Raw genomic sequence first — 21,469 nt, 5'->3', positions numbered from 1 at the left:
GAGAAGATTATCGGTGTGTCTCTTCCCTCCACCACAGACATCTACACCACTCGCTGCACCCGCAAAGCACTCAGCATTGTGGGAGATCACACACACCCTTCACACACACTCTTCAACCTACTGCCGTCTGGAAAAAGGTATCGAAGCATTCGAGCCCTCACATCCAGACTCCGAAACAGCTTCTTCCCACATGCTATCAGACTCCTAAACACCTAGAGACTGAGACTGGACTGAAGAAGCACACACACACACACACACACACACACACACACACTTCACACAAACACTGGTCTGTTGGACTGAAAATGAGTGTACTCTATACACATATCCGGTTTACATCATGTTTACATCCAGTTACCGTTTACAGCACAAATACACTTTAAATTGCAGTGTCTCTCTCCCTCACCCCCTCCGTACTTATGGTTTTTGCCTTGTCTTGTATTAAATTGTTTTGTATTTTTCTTAGCCATATCTTTTGCACTTTAATGTGTATGCACTGTTTTATGTTGCACTAGCTTTGCACTAGTTGCACTTTAATGTTGTGTATTGTCTTATGTAGCACCTTGGTCCTGGAGGAACGCTATTTCGTTTCACTGTGTACTGTAAACACTGTATACTGCTGAAATGACAATTAACTTCTTGAACTTGAATAATCAGATACATGACACAAAATCAGACACACAACACACAATAAGACACAACACACAATCAGACACACGACACACAATCAAATACACAACACACAATCAGACACACAAACACAATCAGATACACAACACACAATCAGACACACGACAAACAAATAAACAACACACAATCAGACACGACACAATCAGAAACACAGCACACAATCAGAAACACAGCACACAATCAGATACACAATCAGAAACACAGCACACAATCAGACATACGGCACACAACCAGACACACAACACACAACCCACAATCAGACACATAACACAAAATCAGATACACAACACACAATAAGACACACAACACACAATCAGACACATGACACACAATCAGACACACGACAAACAAATAACACACAATCAGACACAACACAATCAGAAACACAGCACACAATCAGATACACAACACACAATGGAGACACGACATATTCATAAACACAGCACACAATCACATAATCAGACACACAACACATTCAGATACACAACACACTATATGCACAAATCACAATCAGACACATAACAAACAAATAAACACAATCAGAAACACAACAAACAATAAGACACAACACAATCAGATACAAAATACACATTCAGATACACAACATACAAAATCACATACACAACACAATACACTGTGAGAAAAACACAAAAAAAGATATGAGAAAACATGAGAGGAAAAAGAAATGTTAATGAAGTTTTTTAAAAATAATAACTTGCACTAACGACTGCTATTGCAATGTTAAGGAACTGATTGTGTTTTTTAATGTGATGAGTAACAAAGATTGAGTATTTTATTCCTTCACTGTACAATGTTATAGTGAACACAATCCTCAGGGTTTACTGGTCACTCTCTTTAACCTCCACATAATCAGTGCCTCATTGTTCTCACACCTCTCACTACACTTTCATTCATTCATTGTCTGTAACCACTTGTCTAATTCAGGGTCGCGGTGGGTCTGGAGCCACCTGGAATCACTGGGTGCAAGGCAGGAACAAACCCTAGAGGGGGCGCAGTCGTTCACATGGTGATACACACGCTCACACACACACACACACACACACACACATACACACAGAAAACCCACGTGGACATGGGGAGAACACACCACACTCCTCAGAGTCATCTGGAGGAAACACACATGGACACGGGGAGAACACACCACACTCCTCACAGTCATCTGGAGGAAACCCACACAGACACGGGGAGATCATACCACACTCCTCACAGATAGTCACCCGGAGAAAACCCACATGGACACGGGGAGAACACACCACACTCCTCACAGTCATCTGGAGGAAACCCACACAGACACGGGGAGATCACACCACACTCCTCAAAGACAGTCACCCGGAGGAAACCCACACAGACACAGGGAGAACACATCACACTCCTCACAGACAGTCACCCGGAGAAAACCCACACAGACACAGGGAGAAACCAACACACTCCTCAAAGACAGTCACCCGGAGGAAACCCACGCAGACACAGGGAGAACACACCACACTCCTCACAGACAGTCACCCGGAGGAAACCCACGCAGACACAGGGAGAACACACCACACTCCTCACAGACAGTCACCCGGAGGAAACCCACACAGACACAGGGAGAAACCAACACACTCCTCAAAGACAGTCACCCGGAGGAAACCCACGCAGACACAGAGAGAACACACCACACTCCTCACAGACAGTCACCCGGAAGAAACCCAGGCAGACACAGGGAGAACACACCACACTCCTCACAGACAGTCACCCGGAGGAAACCCACACAGACACAGGGAGAACACACCACACTCCTCACAGACAGTCACCCGGAGGAAACCCACATATACACAGGGAGAACACACCACACTCCTCAGAGACAGTCACCCGGAGGAAACCCACACAGACACAGGGAGAACACACCACACTCCTCACAGACAGTCACCCGGAGGAAACCCACATATACACAGGGAGAACACACCACACTCCTCACAGACAGTCACCCGGAGGAAACCCACACAGACACAGGGAGAACACACCACACTCCTCACAGACAGTCACCCGGAGGAAACCCACATATACACAGGGAGAACACACCACACTCCTCACAGACAGTCACCCGGAGGAAACCCACACAGACACAGGGAGAACACACCACACTCCTCACAGACAGTCACCCGGAGGAAACCCACACAGACACAGGGAGAACACATCACACTCCTCACAGACAGTCACCCGGAGAAAACCCACACAGACACAGGGAGAAACCAACACACTCCTCAAAGACAGTCACCCGGAGGAAACCCACGCAGACACAGAGAGAACACACCACACTCCTCACAGACAGTCACCCGGAAGAAACCCAGGCAGACACAGGGAGAACACACCACACTCCTCACAGACAGTCACCCGGAGGAAACCCACACAGACACAGGGAGAACACACCACACTCCTCACAGACAGTCACCCGGAGGAAACCCACATATACACAGGGAGAACACACCACACTCCTCAGAGACAGTCACCCGGAGGAAACCCATGCAGACACAGGGAGAAAACACCACACTCCTCAAAGACAGTCACCCGGAGGAAACCCACGCAGACACAGGGAGAACACACCACACTCCTCACAGACAGTCACCCGGACGAAACCCACGCAGACACAGGGAGAACACACCACACTCCTCACAGACAGTCACCCGGAGGAAACCCACATAGACACAGGGAGAACACACCACACTCCTCACAGACAGTCACCCGGAGAAAACCCATGCAGACACAGGGAGAAAACACCACACTCCTCAAAGACAGTCACCCGGAGGAAACCCACGCAGACACAGGGAGAACACACCACACTCCTCACAGACAGTCACCCGGAGGAAACCCACACAGACACAGAGAGAACACACCACACTCCTCACAGACAGTCACCCGGAGGAAACCCACATAGACACAGGGAGAACACACCACACTCCTCACAGACAGTCACCCGGAGGAAACCCACGCAGACACAGAGAGAACACACTACACTCCTCACAGACAGTCACCCGGAGGAAACCCACATAGACACAGGGAGAACACACCACACTCCTCACAGACAGTCACCCAGAAAAAACCCATGCAGACACAGGGAGAAAACACCACACTCCTCACAGACAGTCACCCAGAAAAAACCCATGCAGACACAGGGAGAAAACACCACACTCCTCACAGACAGTCACCCAGAAAAAAACCCATGCAGACACAGAGAGAACACACCACACTCCTCACAGACAGTCACCCGGAGGAAACCCACGCAGACACAGGGAGAACACACCACACTCCTCACAGACAGTCACCCGGAGGAAACCCACGCAGACACAGGGAGAACACACCACACTCCTCACAGACAGTCACCCGGAGCGGTAGTGTAGTGAACTCGGGACGATCTCAAAGTCACATAACTTTCAGGTCAACCAGATGCTCCAAGTTATCTTTTATGGCTTACTCAAGGAAAGGGGGCAACACGGACACCTTTTGTTAAGCCACCCGTATGGTTTCTCTAAAAGGTAAAGGACGATTTGGGGACCTTTGTAATTAAAATTCATGACACAAAGGTAACACATGGCCCTCCTCAGAGTTGGAGATAATCTAATCAACAAGAGTTGAGACAATCAGGAGATCACTGTGTAACGTCTGCTTTAACTCTGTGAGAAAACCAACTCTTATAGGTTTTTCACCATTAAAATCTCCTTTCTTACAACAAAACGCTGATACTTCACACGACAATTAAATTGATATCAAGTACGATTCCTAAATTGAAGAGGAATTTGTTTCAGAATTAAAACTTTGAGCAACATGGAGCAACTGCCCCCTCACGAGGAACAACATCACATGACTTCAAAGAGACATTTGTTCTCATGTTTTCTCTTAAATATTTCTTGTATGTAGTGTATAAAAACTTCTAAAATTGCTTAACTTAAAGTCGTTATCTTTTTAATAGATTGATAAATCAGTCAGTGATCTAAAGTACTAGACTTTTATTCTGAAGTCATAAAAATTGATCAAATTCATCTCTGCTTAGTTTAACACTACACTAAAGTAAACAAGGGAACACCTCTTTATTTCATTTCCTTGATGAACATTTTACCTATATTTGTGTTGTAAATAAAATAACAAATAAGTTGTTTAATGCCTTCTTTAACTGGGACTGTGTACCCTGGAAGCTTCCCATGTTCTTTTTTAATGTAAACTAACATAGATGGGTAACAGTGCCTGGTTTGCTTGTATGATTATATAAAACCAAACAATGTACCAAACTACGAGGAAAGGTTTTACTCTTTATATCTTTGTTATAAGCAAAATAAGGACTCAATTAGTTTATTAATTCTGACTGAATCCAATCAGGGGTCCAATGGGTCCAAGGGTCCAATCAGAGCACAAGCTCCTCCCCTGGTACGGGGCCAAGGAGATATTGAAAAGCCCCAAGCAGAGACTGAATCATCAGTTGGAGTCTGAGAACAGTTAGAGTTTAGTTCAGTTGGAGCACGTATCAGTGGGTTAAAGTACTGAACCTTCTGCGGAAAGAAATAAATTAATTGTGATTTGTTTCTTTGTTCTTTTGATTTGTCAACAAAGCTTCCACATTTATACTAATCAAAGGCTTGTAAACTCGACTTGGCCAAGCAAGTACACCACATCTGAGATTAGTTTATAGATCAGAAATTACAGAACCACGGATATTTGGCATTCATCCAGAAACGAACGCTTCACTGAGTCTCTGAATCTGCCGCTCAGAGCATCAACAAACCAGCCCAGAGCAAGAACCAGAGTCCTCAAAGGTTTGAGGAACTAAACCTTCACCTCCTGGAACCGCTGTGCTCTGGACAAACCCAGAGAGGCAGTCCTTCAGATTCCCTGACCATGGAGCGGACCGACACCAGAACCTTCGCTTCAGACCTGGATCCTCATCTGGAGCCAACGGCGGTGGAAAGCTTATCTTTCAGTGATTACAGTAGGCTCTCGTGTGCTTTTCAGGGTTGAATATCAAGTCAATTTTTGATAAATATGTGCCTCTCTTCTTAGTTATTTACCTCCCAGTAGTGTTTAGTTTACACACTCCATGTATTAATCCATTTTTGATCACACATTATTGAAGGTCATAAGAGGCTTGTGGTCTGACATTGAGCACAGTCTATGAAGCTTTAATAATTTAATAATAATGTTATGAATGTTTATTTTTTATCTAAATAAATAACTTTTCTATATTATCTGAGTGTGCTGTGTTAGTGCGATTTGCTCATTGAAGTCAGCTGTAAATCAGAGAAAGAGACCCCGCTCATAATTGCAATTTTTTTCTTAAATAAAGTATTTGTTAACCACTCAGCAGATCATTCATTATAAAATGAATCAAATAAATAATTATGATTTAATAAAAGACTACTTTTTGCTGACTCCGCTCAAACAGTGTGTGACAGTGGCACTACCTGCTGCACCACCGTGCAGCCTGCTTTGAACACCATAAACTTACATTTCTTTGGCTCTTTTTTGATTCGATTCCCTCCTGTTGGGACCATCCTGAAAGAAGAAACACAATTTATCAAACTAAACTTATACAACTTTTATCTAAACCACTCAGGCTATTTTTAGTCTGAGTCTCACTCTTCACATTCACAGGTGATACAGTGTCTCTGTACTTTTTACGTATCTGTGCTTTATTAAAGTGTTCTGAGGAATTTATTTTCAATCCATGACATTTCAAAGTCAAATATCCTTCTATTTACTTCACAACGTACTGCAGTGTGAGTGCTGCTCCTGAATTTAACATTAATGAAACATGGATCATCTCTAAATTATCTGAAGGAATATGATGCACTTTCAAAGGCAAATGAATCACATCAGATCTTTCAATAGAAAAATCACGTCCACAAAAACCAATAGTTTAGAGAAGGGTGTGAAATTTAGACCATTTCCTGAAGTGAAGAGGTTAAATGTACGATGTTGATTAAACTGTTAAAAGGCTGAATTAGGGTTTAGATTGTTTTTAGTGCATTCATGTGATATACAGTTGTTATCTGTCAAGTACTCAAACTTTAGCTTTATTAATATAAACATTATTATGAATCTCAGAGGGTGTGTTATGGGAGAAAATAGTTCATTTATATTCTGTTTATTGATTCTCTGTGATGCTGCATGTATGTGACTTTGGCTTTATTACATTTAATAACAAGTCCTTTGTACAATTAGAACATCTTTTTGACTTTTGATTAGAAAAATAATCATAAAAATATAAAAAAGATATTTACTTAAACAATCCTCTCTGGTGTGTGAGGATCCTACCTGTAAGTGTCTCAATCTACTGAGTTTTACACACCTCTGTGATCCTGGGATTCCTGTGTAGCTCAAATCCAGTTCTTTCAGTTTTGAAGATTTGAAGAGAGAAGAACAACCTTCCTCTGAGATCATACAACGAGACAATCTGCAGAGAGCAGGGTAAAGAATTAATGTGTGTCACATCTTGGCACTTTCTTGTTTGTTTTCTCTTTCCATGTGGCTCTGTCTGTTTGTTGTTATTCCTATCTCCGCCCTCGTTGCACTCTAGCTCCACCTTTTGTTCCGCCTCTTTGTCTTTATCTGTGTCAGGTGTTTCTTATTAGTTCTTGTATTTAAGTCATCTTCCCTCACTTCCTGTTATCGGTCATTTCTTGTTCATGTGTTAGGTTTTGTTGTGTTTTCGTCCTCGTTATTGCTCGTCTCTCTTGCTCCCTTCATGCCCCATTCGTGTTTACCTTCTTGTTCTTGTGATTGTGTTGTGTTATTGTAGTCTGCATATCCCTAGTTTGTTTCCTCGTTTCGCCTTCGGTCCCTTGCTTGTCTCTTGCTCTATTCCTATGTTTCTTAGTAATGTTATTTCGTGTTTATCGTCAAGTTTGTTTGTTGCGTTATTTATATATTAAACTGTCTGTGTTGTAGCGAGTGTGTCCGCCTCCCTTAGTCCACCCTTCACGTCCTCCGTGACAATGTGCAGATTTATCACCTGGGGCTTATTAATTTAAAAGAAAAACATCTATGAAAACATAAACCATCAGTCTGCAGCGTATGCATAAAAATCATGTGAAATCATCCCATTTGTACAGGACTTTTTGCTATTATGGACCACATCAGTGAAGGCTGAAAAGTGAAGGGGAGATAGAGATTAAACTTTACCTTTTTTCACCAACACTTATAAGGTTTGTTCTAGATATTACAAAAACCGTCAACTTCATAGGTTTATTGTCAATATATAAGCCCTAAAAGCACTTATATCATTCATTCATTCATTATCTGTAACCCTAATCCAGTTCAGGGTCGTGGTGGGTCCAGAGCCTACCTGGAATCATTGGGCGCAAAGCAGGAATACACCCTGGAGGGGGCGCCAGTCCTTCACAGGGCAACATACACACAGTCAATGGGGGCAAGCACAAATATTTTTAATAATATTTTAAAATTTTCCTGTGGGGGAGGAGGGGCTCAGTGACTGAGTGTGACAATAACACCTTATTAACTAAGTACACAGTAACTATGTCGAAAAGACAGAAACCTTCTGGTGCCCAAGGCAGAAAAAATGAAAAGACACAAGACGACAGAAAGATAGAGGTGATGTAATGTAGGAATTAATATACCTGTCACATCTTGACACTTTCTGGTTTGTTTTTTTGTTCACTGTCTGTTTGTTGTTTTCCTATCTCCGCACATGGTTTTGTTTTCTTTATGTTCATGCCCCGCCTTTGTTCCGCCTCCTCATCGTTTCCCTTGTTATCCGTGTCAGGTGTGTCTAGTTAGTTCATGTATTTAAGCCCTCTTCCCTCACTTCCTGGTATCGGTCATTTTCTTTGTTTGGTTGTTTGTCTGCTTGCTTGTTTTCGTTGTTTGTTTCACGCTCATGGTTCTTCGTAGTGTTTCTCGTTTTTGGTTTCTTGTTCCTCGTTCGTTCTCTTACCCCTTTCGTGACCCTCTAGTTCGTTTGTGTTTTGTAATGTTTGACCTTTAGCTTGCCCTGTTTCCTGCTCGTTAATGTTATCTCGTGTTTCTCGTTAAGTTCGTTTGTGTTTTCGCTTTAATAAATCATCTGTGTTGTAGCGAGTGTGTCCGCCTCCTTAAAATCTACTCTTCACGTCTCCTTGCGTGACAGATGTTTCATTGTGAATTGTGTTTGTGTTAGGTTTTGTTCATGTGGTGTTCTCTTGCTCGTTCTGTTTCCCAATTGTTATCGTAGTCTTTGTTTCTCTAGCTCGTTTCTCGTTGTCTCCTGCCTGTTTCATGCCCCAGTCTAGTAGTGTTATTTCGTGTTTCTACTCAAGTTCGTTTTGTTACGTCATTTCTATATTAAATTCTGTGTTGTAGCGAGTGTGTCCGCCTCCTAAGTCCTCTCATCACACCCTCGTGACAGAATGACCGATCTAAATAAGGACACAGCTAGCACGGACTACCCATTTAGGAGAGGTGTAATTCGCCGGACTCTGTTCCGCACAGGCCCCAAAGATCCCGTGGAGGAGGCGTTAAGAGCAACTTCGGATTGGAGTCAACGGCTGCAGCGCATGCCCGGTGCGGTTCCTTTCCCCCGAACAGAAGACTCGATTCAGGAATCGAGTAATTGCTCCAGCGGGAATCGACGGAGCCGGAGGAGAAAGCGGGCTGGAGTCTCCCCTTCGCTGGAGGATTATCCCCTCAGGTCCGGGGGAAATTCTTGGGGGGGGGGGTTATGTGTAGGGGCTGTTAGCCTCTTACCTCAGGACAACGCAGGTAAGGCTAACAGGGGCGCACCTCTGGGGGAATCCCTCAAGAGTGCGCCCATCAGACCCCCTAAACCCGATAAATCCTCAACTCGTGCTCGGCGAGCAGCACGAGCACCTGCGTCGTTGGACGCCTCAGCTCCAGTTTCCGAGAGCACGGCGCCAACGGCTGCTCCAGTTTCCCTAAGCGCGGCTCCTCCGGCCGCTCCTGTTCCTGGAAGAGCGGCACCTTCGGCCGCACCTCTCTTCGTGCCCGCGGCACCTCCGGCCGCACCTGTCTTCGTGCGCGCGGCACCCCCGGCCGCGCCTGTCTCCTTGAGCGCAACGCCTACGGCCGCGCCTGTCTCCTTGAGCGCAGCGCCTACGGCCGCATCTGTCTCCCTGAGCGCGGTGACTACGGCCGCGCCTGTCTTCCTCAGCGCGGCGCCTCCGGCCGCGCCTGTCTCCATGGACGACGTCACAGATTCCTCTGTTTCCCTGGACGTCGTCGCTAGGTCCCCAGTTCCTAAGCACCACTCTGCGCTCACTCCTGACCTCCAGGAGAAGCTTACAGGCCTCATGGCACGCCTGGAGCTCTCCTTGAAGGCGGCGTCTGCCTCTCCTGTCTTCGTAAGAGCGACGCCCGCCTCTTCAGTCTCCGTGGACGACGTCGCAGATTCCTCTGCCTCCGTGGACGTCGTCGCACTTTCTCCAGTCCCCGTGGACGACGTCGCAGATTCCTCTGCCTCCGTGGACGTCGTCGCACTTTCTCCAGTCCCTGTGGACGACGTCGCAGATTCCTCTGCCTCCGTGGACGTCGTCGCACTTTCTCCAGTCTCAGTGGACGACGTCGCAGGTTCCCCTGCCTCCGTGGACGACGTCGCAGGTTCCCCTGCCTCCGTGGACGACGTCGCAGGTTCCCCTGCCTCCGTGGACGACGTCGCAGGTTCCCCTGCCTCCGTGGACGACGTCGCAGGTTCCCCTGCCTCCGTGGACGTCGTCGCAGTTCCGTCTGCCTCCGTGGACGTCGTCGCAGTTCCGTCTGCCTCCGTGGACGTCGTCGCAGTTCCGTCTGCCTCCGTGGACGTCGTCGCAGTTCCGTCTGCCTCCGTGGACGTCGTCGCAGTTCCGTCTGCCTCCGTGGACGTCACTGCAGGTTCCCCTGTCTCCGTGGACGTCGTCACAGGGTCTCCAGTCTCCGTGAGTACGGCTCCCTCAGCCGCTCCTATCTCTGTGACTTTCGCTTCGGCCGTTTCTGCTCCTGAGACTGTGGCTCCGGCCGTTTCTGCCCCCGAGACTGTGGCTACGGCCGCTCCCGGTCTAACCCGTAGGACGGCCCCAAGGACTCCGGGGCCGATCCCCAGAACTGTGCCCAGGCTGGTCCCTCAGACATTTCCACGGACATTTGCCAGCCCTGGGCACCCACCTGTCGTTTTTGTTCCAGTGTCTGTTCCTGTCTTGATTCCTGTTTCTGTTGTCATCCCTGTACCTGTGTCTGCTTTTCTTTCAGTTCCGGTCCCTGTTACTTTGTTTATGTCAGTCCCTGTTAAGGTCATGTTTCCTGTACCCCTGCCAAGCCCAGTCCAGTTTCCTGTTAGTCCTTTCCAGTCACCTGTTAAACCCTCTGTCCAGTCTACGTTTCAGTACCCTGTTTCTGCTCCCGTCTTGTCCCAAGTCCAGTCACGTTTATCTGCTCCTGTTCTGTCTCAGTCCCCGTTCAGTTTCCAATCTAAGTTCCAGCACCCTGTCTTATCACAAGTCCCGTCTCCTCTTTCTACTTCTGTCCAATGTCCGTTTAAGTCCAGTCTCTTATCACCATGTCCTATCATACGTCTGCTAGTTTCGTTTTTTTGTCTTGTTCTTCTGGCCCCCTCCTGCGCCAGCTCCTGGAGAGAGCACGGCGCCAACGGCAACGGCAACGGGTAGCGAGTGTGTCCGCCTCCTTAAAATCTACTCTTCACGTCTCCTTGCGTGACAATACCAGCTGCTTATTCCAGTATTCATTTCTGCCTTAAATGGAGCACAAACTGTCAACACATTTCTGTGCTACTTAATGTGGAATGGAAAACTAAACAAACAAAAAAAAAAACACTATGTTACGCTGCGCTGTGTGTGTGTTTTCTCTCTCTTTCTCTCACTATCTCTGTAAATTTATAGGTTCTGCAATCTGTTCCAGTCCATGTTTGTTCACCCGTCTAGAGTTCATTCCAAACTCCAGTTCGTGTATTTGTTCATCGTCCATGTGTTGTGTCTGTCACCATTTCCGTCTACGTCATCCCGGTGGGAGTCATAAATACGCCTCTGTGTACACTGTTAGGAAGCTTTGTTTTGTGCTGTGATTTGTGTAGTGTATATTGAATTCTGTTTGCCTGGTTTTGACTTTGTTACATTCCCACTTCGACTAAGAGTTTGTGTTTGCCCCTTTTTTATTAACTGATGCTAGATCTATCTGTTGTAAATTATTGTAAACACTGTATATATATATATATATATATATATATATATATATATATATATATATATATATATATATATATATATATATATATATATATATATATTTCACCAGAGTAGGGTTGGCTGCCGTTTTTTTTTGGGAGTGGGTTTTGTGTGTGTTTTTGTGTATAGACAGGGAGGAAGGTAAGGTATTGTCTTTTGTTTCCTTTTGTTTACACTTAGGTAAGTTAGAGCTGTTTGTGGGTCAGTTAGGAGGGGTGTTTGTTTGTTGTTTTTGTCGGCTAAAGGCCATCCTGAAGTTCACTGGTGTTTGGTTTCATTGTAAATATCCCATCTACAATATATATTCTATTCATTATCCATTCTGTGTTTCCGTTTGTGTCCTTTTTGTTTCACCATTTACATCTCTGTTACAGTTATTCCCTTCACATATATTAATTCCAACACACACCTCCTTCTGTTACGGCTCAACCCTAGACTGGGTCGTAACAACTAATAATAAAGAAATTAGACCTGACATTTGTTACATATCGTTGTTTTTAAGCTCCGTTAAGTGTCCTGCTGAGGTCTAGTTACACCTTGAGATTTTAAGGGTATGCAACAGGTTTTACTTTGTACTTTCTACAAACCGGATTCCAAAAAAGTTGGGACACTAAACAAATTGTGAATAAAAACTGAATGCAATGATGTGGAGATGGCAAATGTCAACATTTTATTCGTACTAGAACATAGATGACAGATCAAATGTTTAAACGGAGAGAATGTAACATTTTAAAGGAAAAATGTTGTTTCAAAATTTCAGTGTCAACAAATCCCCAAAAAGTTGGGGCAAGGCCATTTTTTACCAGTGTGTGGCATCCCCCCTTCTTCTTACAACACTCAACAGACGTCTGGGGACAGAGGAGACCAGTTTCTCAAGTTTAGAAATAGGAATGCTCTCCCATTCATGTCTAATACAGGCCTCTAACTGTTCAATCATCTTGGGCCTTCTTTGTTGCACCTTCCTCTTTATGATGCACCAAATGTTCTCTATAGGTGAAAGATCTGGACCGCAGGCTGCCATTTCAGTCCCCGGATCCTTCTCCTACGTAGCCATGATGTTGTGATTGCTGCAGAACGTGGTCTGGCATTATCTTGTTGAAAAATGCAGGGTCTTCCCTGAAAGAGATGACGTCTAGATGGGAGCATATGTTGTTCTAGAACCTGAACATAGTTCTCTGCATTAATGGTGCCTTTCCAGACATGCAAGCTGCCCATGCCACAAGCACTCATGCAACCCCATACCATCAGTGATGCAGGCTTCTGAACGGAGCGTCGATAACAACTTGGGTTATTCTTGTCCTCTCTGGTCCGGATGACGTGGCGTCCCAGTGTTCCATAAAGAACTTCAAATCGTGACTCATCTGACCACAGAACAGTCTTCCATTTTGCCACACTCCATTTTAAAAAAACCCTGACCCAGTGCAAACGTCTGAGCTTGTGGAGCTTGCTTAGAGATGGCTTCCTCTTTGCACTGTAGAGTTTCAGCTGGCAACGGCGGATGGCACGGTGGATTGTGTTCACTGACAATGCTTTCTGGAAGTATTCCTTAGCCCATTCTGTTATTTCCTTGACAGTGGCGTTCCTGTTTGAGGTGCAGTGACGTTTAAGGGCCCAGAGATCATGAGCATCCAGTAGAGTTTTATGGCCTTGATCCTTACGCACAGCAATTGTTCCAGATTCTCTGAATCTTTTGATGATGTTATGCACGGTTGATGATGATAACTTAAAAGTCTTTGCTATTTTACGCTGGGTAACACCATTCTGGTATCGCTGCACTATCTTTCTGCGCAACAATGGTGGAATTGGTGATCCTCTGACCATCTTGGCTTCAGAGAGACACTGACACTCTGAGAAGCTCTTTTTATACCCAATCATCTTGTCAATTGACCTAATTAGTGTTAATTGGTCTTCCAGCTGTTCATTATATGCTCAATTTCCTTTTTCCAGCCACTTATTGCTACTTGTCCCAACTTTTTTGGGATTTGTTGACACTGTGAAATTTTGAATCAACATTTTTTTCCTTTAAAATGTTACATTTACTCAGATTAAACTTTTGATCTGTCACCTATGTTCTATTACGAATAAAATATTGACATTTGCCACCTCCACATCATTGCATTCAGTTTTTATTCACAGTTTGTTTAGTGTCCCAACTTTTTGGAATCTGGTTTTTTATTAAAAAATGAAATTAAAATTTTTAGAAATTACACAAGTAAAGCATATTTAATTAGGTCTCATTATGATTTATTTGGATATTGCGTAACAACTTTATTATGATAAATGATAACACAAACATGACTTAATTAATGTATTACAGAGTGTGCAATTTGGAGACATACTTTGAAATAGTATTTATATTCATAATAATGTTTCCTAATAACTTACAGTAATTATACAGTATTTCTTTTATCAGTTTCATTATCAGCATTTTTTTCATGAACTCTAAATTTCTGAATATCCACTCACTGACATTCATTAGACACATCTACCTTATATCTACAATCACTCTCCATTCTCTCAGCTCCACTGACCACACAGGGGCACTGTGGAGTTCTACAGTGACAGACTGTAGTTCATCTGTTTCTCTACAAACTTTATTACCCCCCTCTCCCCCTGTTCTTCAGCACTCAGGACCCCCACAGAGCAGGTGTGATGTGGTGGTGGATCACTCTCAGTGCTGCAGTGACACTGATGTGGTGGTGGTGTGTTAGTGTGTGTTGTGCTGGTGTAGAGTGGATCAGACACAGCAGTGCTGCTGGAGTTTTAACCCCTCAGTGTCTGGACTGAGAACAGTCCACCGACCAAAAACATCCAGTCGACAGCGTCCTGTGTCACTGATGAAGGACTAGAGGACGAGCGACACACACTGTGCAGCGACAGATGAGCTACTGTCTCTGACTCTACATCTACAAGGTGGACCAACGAGGGAGGAGTGTGTCACAGAGTGGACAGAGAGTGGACACAGGGTTTAAAAACTCCAGCAGCACTGCTGCGTCTGATCCACTCTACACCAGCACAACACACACTAACACACCACCACCACGTCAGTCAATTTCTAACTTGAGAAATGCATGCACAAAATCAGGAGAATTAAAATCTACAATCCAAACAGAGGACATCTATGAAACTGGAAATGGGAGAGAACAGCCTCAACATTTCTACTGATAAACAGAGAGAACACACTCTGATATTCAAAAAGGATTAAAATAACGTATATGTATTAAAAAATATGATTGTATAGTGTCACCTACCAACTTGTTCGTAAGGGCTTAATACTACATAATAATTAATAATTACTGTACATTAATAGATTGAATAGTGTGAAGTTTCGTGGCTGTAGCATGAAAACCCTAGGAGGAGTAGGATTTTACATTTTGTGAATAGAATAACAATAATAATAATAATAAGAAGAAAAGATATTATTTCGAAGAACAGTAATTTGGCTTTGACAAGCCAAATTAATAATAATAAGAATAAAAGAGAATAACAATAAGATTTCAAAGAACAGTAATTTGGACCACAGTTAAAATGAGAAGAGTTCAAATCTACACACAATTCACTGAATTTAAAGGAATTTATTTATGTTCTGCTCCTGTCACATTCTCCTACACATCCACTCAGACACACAGTCAGTGAGGTTACAGTCATTATAAAGTAACGTTAGTAACAGTGCAGCGCTGTGGTTAACCCCTAAACACACACATGTATCCTCTCGGGGTCATGTCAGTGCTGTGTATTTTCAGGATGGTGGAATACACTGGGCATAATCCAGTCACACCACCAGCTAATGTTCTGTGGTCACTCAGGCCCCGTCCAGACGCATCCAGATACTTTTAAAAACACCATGAAGCTTCAGACATTTTATCTGAACATTCACAGCTTCATCATCAACACCAACAGCATTTTAAAATATCCACATCTTCACGAGAACGGCAAACCACTCAAAAGATTTTTCTTTCTTTTATATTGTGTTTTACTTTCTCTTCTTTTTAATTAATGATCTGATCATTTACTTGAAAATATGGACTTATTTTATCATGATTTCTACTTTTACACAGTGCTGCTCTTCTCAGTGCTTTCTCTACACTGCTGCTGAGATACAGAACAATTTCAGAAGTCAGTCTCTCTCTCTCTCTCACACACACACACACACACACACAGAACAGGGTGAGATCCTGAATGCACTCTGCTAATGTAAACAGAGATGCGTGGCTTAGTTTGAACAGCATTTTCCAAAATCCAAACACAGACAGCAGACGTTTCTAACACCTCCACCATGTACAGCGTTTTCTAAATCCTCCTTCGTCACCGAACTAAAACACTGTTTACCTGTGAACCATGTTCTCAGTCATAGACTGAAGTTGTCATGGATTCATGGAAAGATGTGGAATGGAATGTGGACCTGTGATGTTCCTCATTAGTTCTGTTGTTTAGAGAGGTTCATTGTCCAAGCTGTGGACTGGGATATGGATCTGTAAGTGGACTGGCCCTTTCCGAGATCTGATAAGTGAATGATGTCTATGTAGGACCCGATACTGTTATAGGAACGGATCCATCTCCAGTCGAGACACTGAATCAGTGTAAACACTTCGTCCGTTACACCATTCTGGACACGGTGCTCTCAATAAGGAATAAGGGTGTGGAGTTTATTTATTTATTTTTATGTCGACAAATCAGTTACACACACAGACGGGTAAAATTTCACAAACATGGAATTTAAAGCATGTCTTTGTTTAAAGGTGCAGTCATAGATTAAGGAAACAGGCTAAAGTTGAAGCACTGGTGTCTGTCATGTATTTTCCTGTTTAGTGTATTTCTGCCTTGTCACTTGTTTGTCATGTGATTAGAATCACATGGCTCTTTGTTTTGTATTGTTCTTGTCTCCACCCCACCTTAGTCTGTAGCTCCACCCTCTCAGTGTCTCCTCATGTGACTCTTGTTCCCTGGTGTTTTTGTATTGGCCCCTATTTTATAAGCTCTGTCCTTCGTCTCAGTGTTTGTCCACCATTTTCATTCCAGGTCTCTGTATCTCTGTTCAAGTGTCTCTTTGCTTAGCTTTAGCTCTCTTTGTTTAGGTTTAGGTTTAGCTTTAGCTCTCTTTGTTTAGGTTTAGGTTTAGCTCACTCTGTTATGTTCCTGGTTCTCTGTCTAGGTCTCTCTCTGTCTAGGTATCTGTGTTTAATTTAGCTTTCTGGATCTCTGTTTAGTTTGTCTGGTGTTTGTTCAGATCTGTGTCAACAGTATATTATTTTCAAGAGGTGTCCATTCCAGAGCTGGTGTGGACTGACAGAATTGGTATTTTGGCTATCGATTCACAACACACCTAACACAGCCTGGGTTGCCAGGTATGAAACAATAGCAGACGTAAAAACCCTCAGATGGACAAAGAGTCAGCAAATGTTTTCCTGAACAGGTAAACAATTAATTTTCTGAAAAACCACAAAAGCACAGGCACCTATGTGTGGACACTTTCTTCAGTCTTGCATAGTCACCTATTTAAGGTGGATAAAGAAGGTGACTTTAACATTGTTTAGTTTCTTCAAGGTGAAAGTGGAAATTATAATATATTATGGATGTCCAAATCCTGGAGTCTTTGTGTTAGCACATGACTGAGGATTATTTTAGCCAGTGAACATAAGCGTTTCATTTCAATTTAGACAACTTTTATAAGATAAATGTTAATGAAAAAGTGAAGATGAAGATTTAATATTTTCCCACTTATATAAAGTAATTCACAGAAATCTGACCTGAGTGTCTCCAGTTTACAGTGTTCACTCTTCAGTCCGTCACAGAGCACCTCCACTCCTGAATCCTTCAGGGCATTCTTACTGAGATCCAGGTTTTTAAGAGAGGAATTATTCAATAAAACTGATCTCAGATGTTCACAACTCTGTTTCCCAAGACGACACTGAGCTAGTCTGTACAGGGAGAGTAAAAACAATACTGTGTAAGGAGAGAATATTACTGAGTAGGAAAATAAACATGCATTTTATTACTGAGTCATAATTAACATTTTAAAGAAGATAAAAATAAGTTCATCATTATCACTGACCTCAGTGTCTCCAGTTTACAGAGTTCACTCTTCAGTCCGTCACAGAGCTTCTTCACTCCTGAATCATCCAGGTAATTGTTACTGAGGTCCAGTTCTTTCAGTGTTGAACCTAACCTCAAAACTGATGCCAGAGAATCACAGCTGTCATCACTGAGGTCACAGGAGTTCAACCTTGAGAGAGAAAGAAAGAAATAAAGAGAGGGAATGGGCTGTAAGAGTGGGGGATTTTTACATTCAGTAATATCAGTAATACATTCTCAGAAATCTGACCTGAGTGTCTCCAGTTTACAGTCTTCACTCTTCAGTCCGTCACAGAGCTCCTTCACTCCTGAATCCTGCAGGTCATTGTTACTGAGGTCCAGGTTTTTAAGGGAGGAATTATTCAGTAAAACTGATCTCAGATGTTCACAACTCTGTTTCCCAAGACGACACTGAGCTAGTCTGTACAGGGAGAGTAAAAACAATACTGTGTACAGAGAGAATATCACTGAGTAGGAAAATAAACATGCATTTTATTACTGAGTCAAAATTAAAATATTAAAGAAGATAAAAATAAGTTCATCATTGTTAGTGACCTGAGTGTCTCCAGTTTACAGTCTTCACTCTTCAGTCCGTCACAGAGCTCCTTCACTCCTGAATCCTGCAGGTCATTTTTACTGAGGTCCAGTTTTTTAAGAGAGGAATTCTCCAGTAAAACTGATCTCAGATGTTCACAACTCTGTTTCCCAAGACGACACTGAGCTAGTCTGTACAGGGAGAGTAAAAACAATACTGTGTACGGAGAGAATATTATTGAGTAGGAAAATAAACAGGCATTTTATTACTGAGTCCTAATTAACATTTTAAAGAAGATAAAAATAAGTTCATCATTATTACTGACCCCAGTGTCTCCGGTTTACAGAGTGGACTCTTCAGTCCGTCACAGAGCTCCTTCACTCCTGAATCCTGCAGGTCATTGTTACTGAGGTCCAGTTCTTTCAGTGTTGAACCTGAACTCAAAACTGATGCCAGAGAATCACAGCTGTCTTCACTGAGGACACAGGAGTCCAACCTTGAGAGAGAAAGAAAGAAATAAAGAGAGGGAATGGGCTGTAAAAGTGGGAACTTCTACATTCAGTAATATCAGTAAAACATTCTCAGAAATCTGACCTGAGTGTCTCCAGTTTACAGAGTTCACTCTTCAGTCCGTCACAGAGCTCCTTCACTCCTGAATCCTGCAGGTCATTGTTACTGAGGTCCAGGTTTTTAAGAGAGGAATTATTCAGTAAAACTGATTTCAGATGTTCACAACTCTGTTTCCCAAGACGACACTGAGCTAGTCTGTACAGGGAGAGTAAAAACAATACTGTGTACGGAGAGAATATTACTGAGTAGGAAAATAAACATGCATTTTATTACTGAGTCATAATTAACATTTTAAAAAAGATAAAAATAAGTTAATCATTATCACTGACCTCAGTGTCTCCAGTTTACAGTCTGAACTCTTCAGTCCGTCACAGAGCTCCTTCACTCCTGAATCCTCCAGGTCATTGTTACCCATTCTTATTCTAACTGACCCGAGTGTCTCTAATCTCCTCAGTGCCTCACAGAGCTTCTTCAGTCTTGAACCACTCAGGTCATTGTCACTAAGATCCAGTTCTTTCAGAGAGGAGTTTTCTGACAGAAGAGCTTCTATTAATTTGTCCATTAACTGATCAGAGAGATTACAGCCAGCTAATCTGTAAAAGTAGAAGAAACAAGTCTGTGTTTGAACTGATCTGTTGAACTGCACTGAGATGATTTAAAGATGAACAGGTTTAGTTTTTGTAAAACACAGTCCAGCATTTTATCTTCTCCAACCTGTACATTTCACATAAAACATCACAACTTCACAGTCCCTCTGGGGTTCATAAGAATCTCAGAAAACAAGAAAGATTTTAAATGATGATTAAACTCTGGAGGGAGCGGAGGAGGAACACAGAATTACAGTGTGATATGTATTTCATTAATCAGTTACTTATCAGTATTAACAGATTAAACACTCACCGAGCCTTTCTGCAGTTGGTGATCGCTGGGATGAGGCTCAGATAACCCTCCTCTGTGGTGTTGTACTCCTTCAGATTAATCTCATCCCTCACATCAGAGCGGATAATCTCTCTGGCTACAACTGAGTATTTTAAACGAGTGAACACTCCCTCTATCTTCTTTCCTGAGAATAAAGGTGAATGTAGAGAGAAATGAGTGCAGCATTCACTGACATCATACAAATACTTTAAGGTTTCAAAATCAATGGGTGCTTTCACAAAACAAATCTTACAATAATTTATGACATCCTCAAAAATATAACTGCTTTTCACCTAGAACTTGTATAAAGAGCCTCCAATAGAAAATGTGAAGGGAAAACATTACATGGGGGTTTATATCATTGGTGTTATTCTTTTTCTCAGAATCATTATCTCAGGATAATTATCTTGCCCCCTTCAGGATGTGTTCCTGCCTTGCACCTAGTGATTCTGGGTAGGCTGCAGATCCACCTGAACTGGATAAGGGTTACAGACAATGAATAAATGAATAAATGAAGTGTGCCACATGGAGTGACGTGAAGTGAGAATTATGAGCGATGTGAAAGGGTTAAAGCTTCCTTAAATTTATACAAAAATAAAATGTTGACATTTATTTGTCATTGTACAACGAAATGTGTCTTCCACATTTAACCCCTCTGTGGCACTGAACACACTCACACTAGTGTAATGGGGGCAGTGGACACACCCAGAGCAGAAGGCAGCCACCCGTGGCGCCAGGGGAGCAGTTGGGGTGTTAGGTGCGTTGTTAAAGACACCTCAGCCATGGACTGATGGAGGAGGACAGCACTGTTCCTTCACTCCCACTGTCCCCAATTTCCCTGAAGGTCTTGTGTATTGACCTTCTATCCCTCTTCAGCAGTGAAGTGGTCAGTGATTGTGGACACGTCCCATTAAACACACGTGAGGTTTAGATCCTGCAGCTGTTTGTTGAGCTTTGTTTGTGGAAGTATAGAGTGAAAGAAGTTTCCTGATGTTTACCGCACTGAGTGGTGTCTGTGTTCATGAACTTTACTAAAGAATGAGGTGTGGGAGAAGAACCTTCTGATTTTATAACACTGACTGTGACAGTAACATTTTATCTTTGTGCAGTGACGGCTCAGTAAAGTCTCACTGAGAGAGCTCCCTCAGACAGACGCAGGTCACTCATCGTTATGGATTTAAACATGAGCCGAACTGTTCACTGAGCATTTCTCCTCAGTGCAGGATTACACTGGAATTAATGATATGAGAGGTTTAATATTCTTCATTAATTATTCTTTTACAGTGTTTTCATTTGATTAAATATCTGTCGTCACAATTTCTACACATTCACTGAGTATTAACATAATTAGTGAAAACTGAGACATTTACAATAAACTTACTTTTCACGATCATTACTGATATAATTAATACAGGAAGAAGAAGAAGAAGAAGAAGAAGAAGAAGTGAAATACAGATCAGAGCAGTCTTCC

At 43.0% G+C, this 21,469-nt stretch overlaps 2 protein-coding genes across 2 annotated transcripts in view; both read right to left on the bottom strand.

Annotated features, from left to right (window-relative positions):
* The window catches only part of LOC136678672 (ribonuclease inhibitor-like), a 119,977-nt gene that overhangs the window by 3,111 nt on the left and 95,397 nt on the right, over positions 1-21,469 (bottom strand). The window contains exons 7-13 of the mRNA XM_066656763.1: positions 18,836-19,006; positions 18,531-18,701; positions 18,226-18,396; positions 17,956-18,126; positions 17,651-17,821; positions 7,028-7,132; positions 6,185-6,231 (exon numbers count right to left, since the gene is read on the bottom strand). Coding sequence (XP_066512860.1) covers positions 6,185-6,231; positions 7,028-7,132; positions 17,651-17,821; positions 17,956-18,126; positions 18,226-18,396; positions 18,531-18,701; positions 18,836-19,006 — 1,007 coding nt within the window. The remainder of the gene's footprint in view (positions 1-6,184; positions 6,232-7,027; positions 7,133-17,650; positions 17,822-17,955; positions 18,127-18,225; positions 18,397-18,530; positions 18,702-18,835; positions 19,007-21,469) is intronic.
* On the bottom strand, positions 19,092-20,013 carry LOC136687672 (ribonuclease inhibitor-like). The gene is made up of 2 exons (XM_066662191.1): positions 19,410-20,013; positions 19,092-19,275 (listed from the first exon to the last, which is right to left on the bottom strand). Exons 1-2 carry the CDS (start codon positions 19,640-19,642, stop codon positions 19,092-19,094), a joined length of 417 nt encoding a protein of 138 aa, XP_066518288.1. The 5' UTR covers positions 19,643-20,013.

This window comes from Hoplias malabaricus, chromosome 2 (assembly GCF_029633855.1).
Source record: "Hoplias malabaricus isolate fHopMal1 chromosome 2, fHopMal1.hap1, whole genome shotgun sequence".
Classification (NCBI taxonomy): domain Eukaryota; kingdom Metazoa; phylum Chordata; class Actinopteri; order Characiformes; family Erythrinidae; genus Hoplias; species Hoplias malabaricus.
The sequence above is the reverse complement of the archived record's forward strand: the minus strand, read 5'-3'. Positions and strand labels throughout refer to the sequence as shown.

What these genes read in the sequence shown, in the direction of transcription:
- LOC136687672 (XM_066662191.1), bottom strand. Translation starts at nt 19,642, where the DNA reads ATGGACAAATTAATAGAAGCTCTTCTGTCAGAAAACTCCTCTCTGAAA. An exon ending in TGTAAACTGGAGACACTGAG is followed by an intron (nt 19,276 to 19,409) that starts GTCAGTGATAAT and finishes CTCCCTGTACAG; the next exon opens with ACTAGCTCAGTGTCGTCTTG.